The following is a 12,570-nucleotide window of genomic DNA, read 5'->3' on the forward strand; positions in this document are numbered from 1 at the left end:
GTGCCCCCTACACAGATAAGAGTGTAGGGAGTGAGAAGAGTGTGGGGAGTGAAAGGAGAGAGGAACCCAAACCCAGGCAGCAGGCTTGCCAGAAGAAGGACTGGGAGGAAAGATCCAGCCTTCAGGAATAAGCAGACATAGAAATGTTGGAGGCTGCTGCGAGTAATGGGGAGTCCTCATTAGAACAACTCCAGCCCATAGAAGTCACTCCTGAGTGGGCAAGTAAACCCCAGAGTGGGCTTGGAGAGGAAGTAGCCATGGAGGTACTAATAGCCAAGCAAAAAGGTTGGAAACTGTAAATGTTTTTCTTTCAACTTTAAAAGTGAACTGTTTGTTTACTGTGTAGACTTGCTGGGGGGGGGGGGGGGGGGGTTGGCAAGAAAAAGAAAGAAATTGCTGAATTTAAGCCTTGGACCATTCTGACTATTATTTGGAATCTCATGGGAATGAGTAACCATGTGTCCATCCAGCCGTCCAGAGGTGTGCGCAACGTCTGGCGGCACAGCACATAAGCTTATAGAATTATGGGGCTAGAAGGTAATACTATTAGGGGTGAATGCTTTAAGACATAAAGTATGTGCCCGTTGTGGCAGTATTTTAATAAAGTGAGGATGTGCCATATATATACATAAATGACCTCATATGATTTGATGCTGAAAAGTTCTCAGCCCAACCAAGAAGAGAATGATGTAGATATGGTTGAAACAATGATCTGAAATAATGTCAAAACATAGAATTTTGTTTCTGCAAATTGGCACTTAATGAAAGGTAACACTTTTCAGCTACTGTGGCAAAATAATGCTCAGAATTTTGGAAGTTGGTTGCTTGGGCTGAGAACTTTTTAGCACCCCCTTATAAAATACTGACCAGCACATATACCTTGCATCACACAACCCATACCTGGAAGGAGGCAGGGGAGAGTTCAAGGGTGGGGGGGGGAGACAAAAGTAACCAAGATGGGAGATAATATGATGAGTCACTGAATAATGACTGTCATCCTTTTACATGCCTTAGGGCTAGATTCACTAAGTCCACCGATCAAGTCCCGACCACTTTGTGACCCAATTTTCCTCTGACCCAATTCACTAACCTCGTGGCCGATCATCCTCCAATCCGATCTGTGCATGCAAATGAGGGAAAACAGTATGTAAAGTAGGCAGGCAGTGATTCACTAACCAAAAGCTGGAACACCAAGTGGGCTGGCCGATCAACAAACAAGCGACTGCTGGGGACCAGTTGTTCACTTCGTTTCTGACTGCATCTCCTGCTCTCAGCCCCGATCGCCGCCCTGCTTCTGTCCCGACTCTCCTGCTCTCTCTGCCCCGACTTTCCAGCTCTCTCTCTCTCTGCCTCTGACTCTCCTGCTCTCTGCCCCCATTGTCGCCCTGCTTCTGCTCCAACTCTCCTGGCCTTCCCCCGCAGTGCGAGCCGTATTTTTAACCCGCGGGTTTAAAGTGGGTTAAAACCACGGGTTTGCTATAGTCAAAAGTAAAAAAAAAAAAAAAAAAAGGTTGCTGTTTTGTAAGCATGCGCAGACCATCTACAGATGGTCTGCGCATGCATTGAGATCGCTATTCAGCGATCCCTGCAGTGGGTTGGGGGTGTGATTCCGAGCATCCAATCCCCCACTTGGCATCCCCTCTCTTTTTACTTGTGGAACTGCTCCTCGTAGTCTTTCCAACTCTTTGAACTGCTCCTTGCTCCAGCACTCCTGGATGGTGGATGATGGCCCAGCACTCCTGGATGGCACGGGCACGGCATGGCCCAAGCAGCTTTGAAACATTGCACGTGGCTGCCCCCAAGCCTCTCTCCGAAGTGAACTCTGACGTCGGAGAGAAAGCTTCTGGTCCAGCCACTCACAAAGGAGGGTGTGGCTCCAAGGAGCGGGGTGAGGCAGTGCGGCGAATCGGGGCAGGATCGCGAATAGTGGCAGCGGATAAAGAAAGCCGTGTCCACAGCTCTTCCAGGGTTTTGAACATCCTGACATTTGTCCTGATCTTGTTCCTCCTCAGCTTCAGTCCATGTCCTCTTGTCCACTACTTGAACTTTCTGATATAGAATTAGTTAATCCTGCTACATTATTACTGACGGTGGCTATGGCCCCAGATAAAAATTGGCTTATGAAAAATTTCTTTAAACATATGCAGAAAGAATTTTTAGGTTTAAAAGTACAAATGTATCCAGATTTAGCTAGGGATACCCAAATCCGGAAGGAGTTTCTTTTATTAAAACCTGGGGTTCTTGCATTGGGGGCGACTTTTTTCCAACGTTACCCATGTAAATGTGTGGTTTATTATTCTTCACAAAAATATCCTTTCACTGTCACGATTGGAGAAGGATAAAGTTAAAACTTAAATGCACAAACTAAAGTTTATAAGAGGTGACCAATTTCAACTGGATATCAACCTGATCACGCATGCTTTCTTTAGTTATTTTATTTATTTCTTTTTGTTCCGCTATCTACTTTTTGGTTCTCATTTATTGGGGACTAGAGCGATTAAGTGAAAAATTTCCTTTGTTTATGTATTGATTTATGTATTGATTTGGTCTTATATTGCTATCTGTACAAGTTTATACTTGAAATGTAAATATGAAAATGATTAAAAAAATTGCACCAGTAGGCGTAAAATCCTTAGGTACACCATTTAGACCAGGGTTTTCTTGACCTAAATGAGTGCGTCTAACTCAATCCATGCCCCAGCTCAGCCCCAAATTCGCCCCTAATCAGCCCTACTTGCCGGTAGGTGCCTAACTGTAGATGACTACTGAGTAAGGCAGCTATCGTCAAATTAAGGGCTCCTTTTTACTAAACAATGGTAGAGGTTTCTACTGCAGGCCGGTGAGGTGAATGCTTTGACACTCTAAGGCAGGGGTGTCCAATGTCGGTCCTCGAGGGCCGCAGTCCAGTCGGGTTTCCAGGATTTCCCCAATGAATATGCATTGAAAGCAGTGCATGCAAATAGATCTCATGCATATTCATTGGGGAAATCCTGAAAACCCAACTGGACTGCGGCCCTCGAGGACCAACATTGGACACCCCTGCTCTAAGGAATTCTATAAGCGTCGGAGCATTTAACCAGCCGGTACGCAGTAGAAACCTTTACAGCTGTTTAGTAAAACTCAGCGTAACTTTTTTAAAATCATCTTTTCATTGTTTTTTGGGTTTTTTTTTTAGTTCAATAAGTTTTATTAAGATTTTGTAAGAAAAGGAATACAAAAAGAGAAAAACAGAAGAACAAGAACTGTCACGTTTTCACAGTTACAAGCGTACATTAATCATACAGCAGATATCAGATAAGCAGGTAACCTTATTAATGCGTCAGTAACAGAAGAATAAGACCAATGACTAGTGCTGAAAGATACAACATTATTAGGACTTTGCAGCATACATGAGTCCACATTCGTTGAAATGAAGAGTGGGATGATCTGTCTTTTGCTGCAATCAGTTTTTCATATTTAGCATAGAGACAGACCGTATTCCACCATGATGCTTTCAATTAGGGTTACCAGACGTCCGGCTTTCCCTGGATTTGAGGACATGTCCAGGGGTCCGGACGGCTTTTCCAAACCCAGCACTTTTTCTGGGTTTGGAAAAGCTGTCCTTCACGTAGTAGAGCATCTGTGCATGCGCGGATATGACGCAATGACATTGCGCACATGTGTGGGTGTGACATCATTACAACGCATCTGCGCATGCGCGGATGTCCTGTCCGTCAAGAGCAGGCAGCGGAGGTGGGGCTGGGGTGTGACCGGGGCGAGGATGGGTGGAACTGGGTGGGCCTGGGGGATGGGTCTAGGGGGGTGTCCGGATTTTCCTTATGGAAAATCTGGTAACCCTACTTTCAATTATCAGTGCTAATTAAGCCAATTAAAAAAAAAAATAAGTTGGGCGCCTAGTTCTGCTAGGTACACCGATCTAGGCACCAAACTGTAGGCGTCTTTTATAGAATCTGGGCCTATCTGGCAAGTTTTAAATATTGACCTGCACTTGTTTGATCAACCATCAAATGGTAATAACTTAGGAAAATATGAAAATATGTCAATTGACGGCAGTCAACTGCTTTATTGTATTGTACTTATGATGTTGTTTTTCAGCATGTTTCTATAGCTAAGCAATTAATTGCGATGACGGGTTTTTTGCCTGTAAAGAACCAATTTAATCATAAATCATGCCGGTTCAGTCTTTTTGGCTTTGCAGTTCATTTATATTTATGCAGTGCTTGCAAAGTGGAACTACAATCATGTTTTGCATCTTTAAGGCCTAATGTCGCTTAAAGCTAATTTGCTTTGAGGTCCCTTGATGCATTTAATTTAATTTTCTGGGAAGTAAATTAATGTGAAATGATAAAATAATTATTAAAATGGAAATAGAAATAAGTGAATGAAACCAATCAAGAGAGAAGAAAGACAGGCTGATTACTTTAGTTCAAAGGATAATTCCCACTTTAATTACACTTAACCCGGTTGTTAGGAAAAAGATGGCAAAAAACCTATATCAGCTACTGAACAGTAAATGGCAGATTAATAGCAAAGATTGGTCAGGATTTCATAAATGTGACCACCTATTGCAGACCAGGCCTACAGTTTTGCACAAATGAAATATCATATTGTAAAAGTATTCATATGAGTTTAAAAGGCATGAATTGGTGAGATTTCATCTCATAATAATGTAGTAGCCAAAACAAATATAGAAGAAATTACAGCTCCATCTACAACACCTTCTTAAAATAAGCATCCATCGCCGATTTCATAAAGGTAGTGATTTTAGACAAGTTAGGTGCCATTTCTCCTGTAAAGAGCTTATTTGCATGTGTAAATTGACATGTAGGTGTAAACAGTGATTTTCCAAAAGTCTCTGCTTGCACCTCAGTGCTGGTGGCTTGCACAGATTTAAAGGAGGCATGCGCTGCTCCCGGTTTGGGCGATCTTTGAAATTATACATGCATTCCGTATTTTTAGAATGGCCGTGCATGTGCAGCCTGTGAAAATGTCCACATCGGCATTTACACCTGCTCCAAGTTACAGCATAACTGTCAGCTAACACATGTTGTCTGTAACGGAGCTATGAAGGTAAGCATGAGAGAGGGGATCATGCTTAGCAGTCGGGCATCTGGTTTCCCTTCAGATTGAAGAGTCAGACAAATACAAAACAATAAATAAAAAACAAACAAAAAATTCTATTCATGAGGAATTTTAGAAAGGACCTTTTCAGGTCAGGGCATCTCAAGTTCTACCAGTATTTTAGTGCAGGATCTGCCTGTTTAAAATACATGGAAAAATAGATATTTAAATGCTGCTTACATGTGACATGAATATGCATTTTTATAAAACTACTGGGTGTCACCTTCGATGGAAAACTCACAATCACTATCACAACTCACTATCACTATCACAATCGTAGTACAAAAATGTTTCCAAAGACGCCCCATGATTCGTTTCACTTTCCAAAATGCTTGACCCAGCATCTATCAACATTTTAATTCATTCCTTTGTAATCTCACATTTTGATTACAACAACGCTTTTTATAAAGGCATAACCCAGAAGGAAATAAGACGCTTGCAGTTTGTACAAAATACTTCAATTAAAATGATAACTAATGCAAGGAAATACGACCATGCTAGCCCGTTACTAATTAAAGCTCATTTGCTCCCGATAGAGCATAGAATAGCCTATAAAATCCTTTTCTAAAATTCTGGAGATCTATTTGTGATCAAGTTAATAATTTATTAGAAAATCCAGTAGCACTATCATATGATACCATTTTATTTGGAACATCTATGAGGGTAAAAAGTCAAATTTCAGCCAAAAATAACAAACTTTTTTGTTTATAATGACAGGGGTTGCCATGCAGCTTATCTTGAAAAATTGGGACAGATTAAATTATTCATTCTGGTGGGAATCCTATATGTTATGTCTTTAAAATGGAAAGATTCATGGTCATTCAGAAGGGAAGTTACAAAAAATTTATGGAAGTTTGGGAACCATTAACTAAATTTTGTAAGGAATGACTTATTTATCTAATTGAGGAAAACATACACATCCTGGGGAGGGGGTATGTTTTTATAGGTAATTTTATGAGTTGTCGATCAATTGGATAAACGGGTGGGGGAAAATAATTTTGTCATCATTTTTAACAAGTTTATTGTGCTGTAATATTAATATTTTATGTAAATACATCATTTATTGTGCACAATTATAGTTTTAAAAATGAATAAAGAAGTTAAAAAAAAAACACCTTGTACTACTAATCTTCTCGACTTCATAAACACACTTCTTATTCCATACATCCCCCAAAGGTCCCTCCGCTCCACCTCCCAAAACTTACTTTCCATTCTATCTTTGAGACACATCTTTTCGGTTAACGCACCATCCCTCTGGAACTCTATGCCAAATCATTTACAGGAAGAAACCTCTTGAACTTACTTCAAGTCCAAATGAAAAACCTACTTGTTTAAGGACACTTTCAATGTATAACCGTCCTATTAAGGATGCAATCTTTTTTTAAAAAATTTTTTAATCTATTTAACCTGACATTTGATCCCCAACCTTATATTTTCTTTCCCTTCTTTGTGCTTTACTATAAATAATGTAGTTCTACCGCCTCCCTCATGTTCCAGTTAGTCTGTTGTGTCCTGTTGGCCTTTGTCTGTCAATTGAAACTTAGGGCTCCTTTTACAAAAGTGTGCCAGCGTTTTTAGCGCATGCACCAGAGTAACGCGCACTAGCCAAAAAAACTACCGCCTGCTTAAAAGGAGGCGGTAGCGGCTGGCGCAAGCGGCATTTTAGCATGCACGTTAAGGCCCTAACACACCTTTGTAAAAGGAGCCCTTAAGGTTCTGTATTTACAATTGTATGTTATTTTACCCTTTTTTTTTTATGTACACAGCCTAGAAGCTTGATTTGGCGATATAACAAATTTTTAATAAACTTGGAAACATCTAAAAATATTAATGGCTCAAAAAGGGCACATATATTTTTAGGTCCTGGCACATAAATGTACATTTATATTGTGAAATAACAACATAAACTCGTAGTTTAGAAACATAAGGGCAAGATATTCAAAGTGATTTAAGTGAGTAGGAGAGTTTTTTGCCCCCTTAAATTGCCCAGGGCTGCCCAACCACCATATTCAGCAGCACTAAACCAGGCACTATCGCTGAATATCGGCTCTGACTGGCCCCCCAAAAAAGTGGGCAGGTCAGTGGTGCTACTGTGGACAGCATTGAGGAGGCTCCAGCAGGTGCCAGTATTATTTAGTGCCGGCAACCAAAAGGCTAAACAGTTTAATTTATGACAGATCAAAAGCTGTACTAAATTCATCTACTTAGCTTTGCAGGCCCCAGCACTGAATATTGGCTGGGACCCCCCCCCCCCCAAATAGTCCAGTTTTCCTCCATTCTCCATTCCAACCTCCCATGGTCCATAGTCCCTCTTCCAATCCACCGCTGAACAGCGACAATCCTCTATCCTCTTCCATATTCCCCCACTGGTCCTTCTACCCTCCTATGCTCACCCCTCACTTCCATCCTGGGACTGCCCCTCTTCCTGGGTCTAACTGAGGTCCCTGGTGGTTCAGCAGAGGGCACTGGGAGCTGGAGCAAAGCCTACTGAGCCCAATATTGAAACCAAGGGAGGCAGCTTGGCTACCTCCCATGGTCCACGGCGATCCCAGATAAGAACATAAGAATAGCCTTACTGGGTCAGACCAGTGGTCCATCTAACCTAGTATTCCATCTTCACGGAAGCCAATCCAAGTCACAAGTACCCGACAAAACCCCAAATAATATCAGCATTACATGCCACTGATCCAGGACAAGGAGTGGCTTACCCCATGTCTGTCTCAACAGCATAAGAACATATGAATTGCTATACTGGAACAGACCAAAGGTCCATCAAGCCCAGTATCCCGTTTCCAACTGTGGCCAACCCAGGTCCCAAGTACCTAGCTAGATCCCAGACTATGGACTTTTCCTCCAGGAACTTGTCCAAACCTTTTTTAAAACCGGCATCATTAACCGCTCTCGCCACATCCTCTGGTAACACATTCCAGAGCTTAACTAGTCTCTGAGTGAAAAAATAATTCCTCTTATTGGTTTTAAAAGTATTACTCTTTAACTTCGAGTGCCCCCTAGTCTTTGTTAATCTTGATGCAGTAAAAAACGATCCACTTGTACCCATTCTACACCACTCAGGATTTTGTAGACTTCAATCACATCTCCCCTCAGCTGTCTCTTTTCCAAGCTGAAGAGCCCTAACCTATTTAGTCTTTCCTCATTATGAGAGGAGTTCCATCCCATTTATCATCTTGGTTGCTAACCTTTTCTAGTGCCACTATATATTTTTTGAGATAAGGAGACCAGAACTGAATGCAGTACTCAAGGTGAGGTTGCTGAGACCAGTGCAGGTGATCGAGGCAGACAGCGTGCCAGACTTTAAGAATAAATGGGATACCCATGTGGGATCCCTACGAGGGTCAAGATAAAGAAATTGGGTCATTAGGGCATAGACAGGGGGTGGCTAAGCAGAGTATGCAGACTTGATGGGCTGTAGCCCTTTTCTGCCGTCTTTTCTATGTTTCTATGTTTCTATATCCGTTCACTGGCATTGAATATCCAGGCCAAAGTTTGTCAACTCGGACTTATCCAACCAAGCCGATATTCAGCAGCTAGCCGGCTAAAGCAAAATGGTGAAAGATAAACCTGCTTTTGGATGGGTCTATCTAGCTGCTAGCCTTAGCTGGCCAGCCACTGAATATAGGCGGTGACCGGCTGACTGAGAGCTGTTCCCAGATTGCTAAATCCTGTTAAATATCAGAGGGGGTGGGGGGGACTGTTTCCTGCCTCCAGTGACTGCCTTGACAAACGTCTGCCACAGCTTTTACTTGTAGTACCACAAGGTTGCAGCAAGAGGTCGCAGCAGCCTTGCAGCCTTTAAGGTCAGGAACAAATGAGCTTTGCTCCTTCCCGAACCGCAGTCCGCCTCCTTACATAGGGCCTTCCAAACTACCTCTTGAGTGAATACCTTCACAAAGACGGTAAATAAATCCTATTAAATAAATAAATAAATAATGGATCTAAAAGATTTACATCAAATTCTCCCATGCTTCCCTTACATTATTCTCTTCCCCTTAAGCCTGTCTCCATAATGATGCTTTCACCTCTATCTGAAGCTGCAGGAAATCTATCCTCCAATGAAATGAATGATGCCGAGTAACTACCCGGTAATTCAAAAAATAAAAGTCCTGCTCCACATCATTTGTCGAAATCTTGGGGAAGATGTCAAAGTACTGGCTGCTATGTGTTTGCTGTTAATAAGGCAGTTGACACTGAACAGTTAATGACATCTCCAGAGGTGTAGTTAACTGCGTTCAGTATTACCAGTGGACTCATAAGCCCTGCATAAGCTTCTGAATACTACAGACAGTAATTCAAGGAAAAAAAACCTAAACCTCAACCCAGTGACACTTATGCCTTTCCATATGTGCTTAGAATGCCCTTAACTGTTACTTTTGCAAATAATATGGCAAGCTAAAAGCATCATATTTAAAATACTATCATCATAAAACACCTGAGCAACCATCATATACCTGAATTTACATACCACGTACTGTATGCATTTGAATACTTTTGCAGGCAAATATGTGCCTAACTAGAGATAGTGCAGTTCTGTTGGAGTGCCCCTATGTGACATAGCATTTAATGCAAAGGGATCATTCGCATGGGAAGGGAATGGGTGGCTCTGCCACTTATGCACACAAATACAGTAAGTTACATGCACCCTTGCCATTATTGGAGGCTCATTGTCAAAGCACTTCAACGCACAAAGTGCAACATATCCTTTTACTAAGGTACCCTAATGGATTTAGTGTGTGTTAATGAATTAATGTGTTTTAAGTGTCATGCAGCCCATAGGATAGCACACGCTAAATTCATTAGCGCACCTTAATAAAAGGCCTCTCCATCTTTACCTTCCCCCTGCATATATCCTTTAGTTTTCTATCTCCCCAATACAGTATCCCCAATACAGTATCCCCAATACAGTATGTCTTCTTCCTTCTCCAGTCCCTACAATGGCCTCTAACTCTTGTAGCCCACCTGCTCCCTTTTCCAGTCCCCAATTTCAGATCAAGCCTCCTCTCACCTTGCTCCCCTTTTCCCAATCCACAGTACCCAGTTCCAGCTCCAGTCCTCTTCTCCCACCTGCTCCCCCTTTTCAGGCTCCAGCTCCAGCTCTAGCTCTCACCTCCCTTTTCAGCTCTTAGTTCTAGCCCCAGCTGCCTTCTGATTCCTTCCCTGCATTAAAAAAATCATTTACCTTGTTTCTCTGGTAATAGTCAGCGACTAAGGTTGCCAACTGATTGGTTTTCAGCCGGCCTGTCCAGTTTTTGAAAGGCCAACCTGGTTGCCAGCATACCCTTCAAATCCGCAAATTTTTTTCTTTGTGGCACAGCCACCCTCAGGGGCGGACTGAAGCAGGGGCCCCAGTGCTTTCCACTCTCTTCCCCCCCCCTTTTCTGCCATTCAATATCCCCAAGTCTACTTTAAAGATATCTTCCACAAGCTGTTCAGCTACCCCTTACAAACCAGAAGTTGCATCAAAGGGGCAGTTCACATCAGAAAAAGGGGCCATGCAGGCCACTGGCTGCATCTCTGAATTCCTGCCAGTTCTAGGAACCTCGTCAAAGACACTAAGGTAGGCAAAAGGTAGAGGGTAGGGGGAAAGATGATGGGAGTGAAGAAAGAGAGAAGTTATGCATCTGGTAGGGGTAATTTGGGAACAAAGAGAGTAAAATGACTGGGGAGTGAGGGAGAAGAAAAAAAGATGGACCCTTGGGGGTAGAAGGGAGGGAAGTGATGGGGAGAAAGAGAAATGATAGAGACGCAAAATGAAAGAAAGAGAAATTGTGGATCCAGGTAAAGAAAGAGAGTGGCAATCAGAAGGGGATGAAGAGGAAGGAGGGAAGAAATAGAAATTATGGAACCAAGGGAAAGAGAAAGGAGGAAAAAAAGAGAGAGGAATAATGGACCAAAAGGGGGAGGAGAAGAAGGGAAGAAAAAGAGAGAAATGGTGGGCCCAATGGTGAAGAGGAGGGTAGCAAAGATGTTGGATCACAGAAGAGGAAAGAAATGAAGGACCCAAGGGTGGAGGAGATGAAGAGGAGGAGAGGCTGGAGAAGTGGCTTAGTTTTAAAAAAAAGAAGTCCGATTTGTAAATAAATGTTTAATTCCACAGAAGGGAACAGTTTTTTTTTCTTCTAAGATGGTAACCCTAGTATGACCAATTAGTTAAAGAGGAGTGGGGTGTGAAAAGTTTGAAACAATAGGTGTAGCAAGAGACTTGGGTTGGAGCATGGGTATGAGGGCAGGCTATGAGGCAGGCAGTTGGGTTTTCACTGTTAAAAAGTTGGCAACCCTATCAGTGATTGAAACAAGCTGCCTCATGCCTTCCCTCAGTTGGTCCCACCCTCGCTAAAACAGGAAATTGCATCAGAGGAGGGTGGGAATGGCTGAGAGAAGGCATGAGGCAGCCTACTTCATTCACCGACTGCTGCTGTAGAGTTAGTGTAAGATTACTTTGCAAAGGCCACCCAAGGGAGGGATGGGGAGGGGAGCGAAGGGAAGGGAAAGGAAGGAAAAAGGTGTTGAACTGTGTAAGGCAATGCCTTTCCTAAGGTAAAAGAAAGAGATGCAGTAGCATCAGGGAGGGGATATCCTTTTTATTTAAACATCAGTTTAGGGGATGCCCTTTGACCCCCCATAGCTATGCCTCTGAGTGTGCCCTCTTTCAAAAGAGTGTACGCTCAATTGCTTTGCTCCTGAGATGAAAAAAATGACTAAAAAATGACTGAACATTCTTGGAAATGACACAAATGTTTTCTAGCTGCTGATTCCAAACACATATATAGGGTCCCCCCCCCTCCCCTTTGATTCCTTGTTAAAGGAATCATTCAACTGTGATCTCAGGGAAGTCAGAGCACAGTATACGAGTGTCATCAAACACTTTTAAAGCTGCTCAACTCCTTGGAAGTGCAGATAGGTCCCTGAGCATACTTGTCAGTATATAGCAACATGCCACACCATTCATCCCTCCCTAAAGACGATAAAAATAAGCAGGAAGTTGACATCTCAGTCTTAGGGAGATCATAACACATTGTAATATCAAGGGTTGCCCCTGGTTGATATTGAGCAATTTGGAAATTGTTCTGGCATTGTAATACCATGCATATATTTCTGCAGGAAAAAAAAAAAAAAAGAGAGAAACTAAACATCTTTTATTATTCGCACAGCTCCTTGTTTCAAACTTCTATAAAAGAAGAAAAATTAGCAGCATAAATAGCACTGCAGCTGCCTTTTCTCTCTAAATCCCTAGGCGAGTAATTGAGCTCTGGAGAGTCTTTTAAAGCACTTTTCTAATGTTCTACTTCAAGATCAATTCTTAACCTAAGGCCCGTGAATGAAGAGGCTTCAACTTTCACTCTTTCTCTGCAACTTCCTGTTTACCCAAGTAAATAAATTGTCATCAGCTGGGTAAACAAAAGAAAACTAATTACAGTAGAATGCTTTATTTTG

General features: G+C 42.3%; 1 protein-coding gene across 2 annotated transcripts in view; it reads left to right on the forward strand.

Annotated features, from left to right (window-relative positions):
* The window catches only part of CNTNAP2 (contactin associated protein 2), a 2,440,986-nt gene that overhangs the window by 415,349 nt on the left and 2,013,067 nt on the right, over positions 1-12,570 (forward strand). The window contains exon 1 of one of the 2 annotated variants that reach the window (XM_033930310.1): positions 49-285. The exons of the other annotated variant lie outside the window; for it this stretch is intronic. Within the exon in view, the coding sequence (XP_033786201.1) occupies positions 144-285 (142 nt within the window). The 5' untranslated portion in view covers positions 49-143. Of the gene's footprint in view, positions 1-48; positions 286-12,570 lie in introns of those variants that run through there. 2 annotated transcript variants of the gene reach the window in all.

Source organism: Geotrypetes seraphini, chromosome 2 (assembly GCF_902459505.1).
Source record: "Geotrypetes seraphini chromosome 2, aGeoSer1.1, whole genome shotgun sequence".
Lineage (NCBI taxonomy): Eukaryota > Metazoa > Chordata > Amphibia > Gymnophiona > Dermophiidae > Geotrypetes > Geotrypetes seraphini.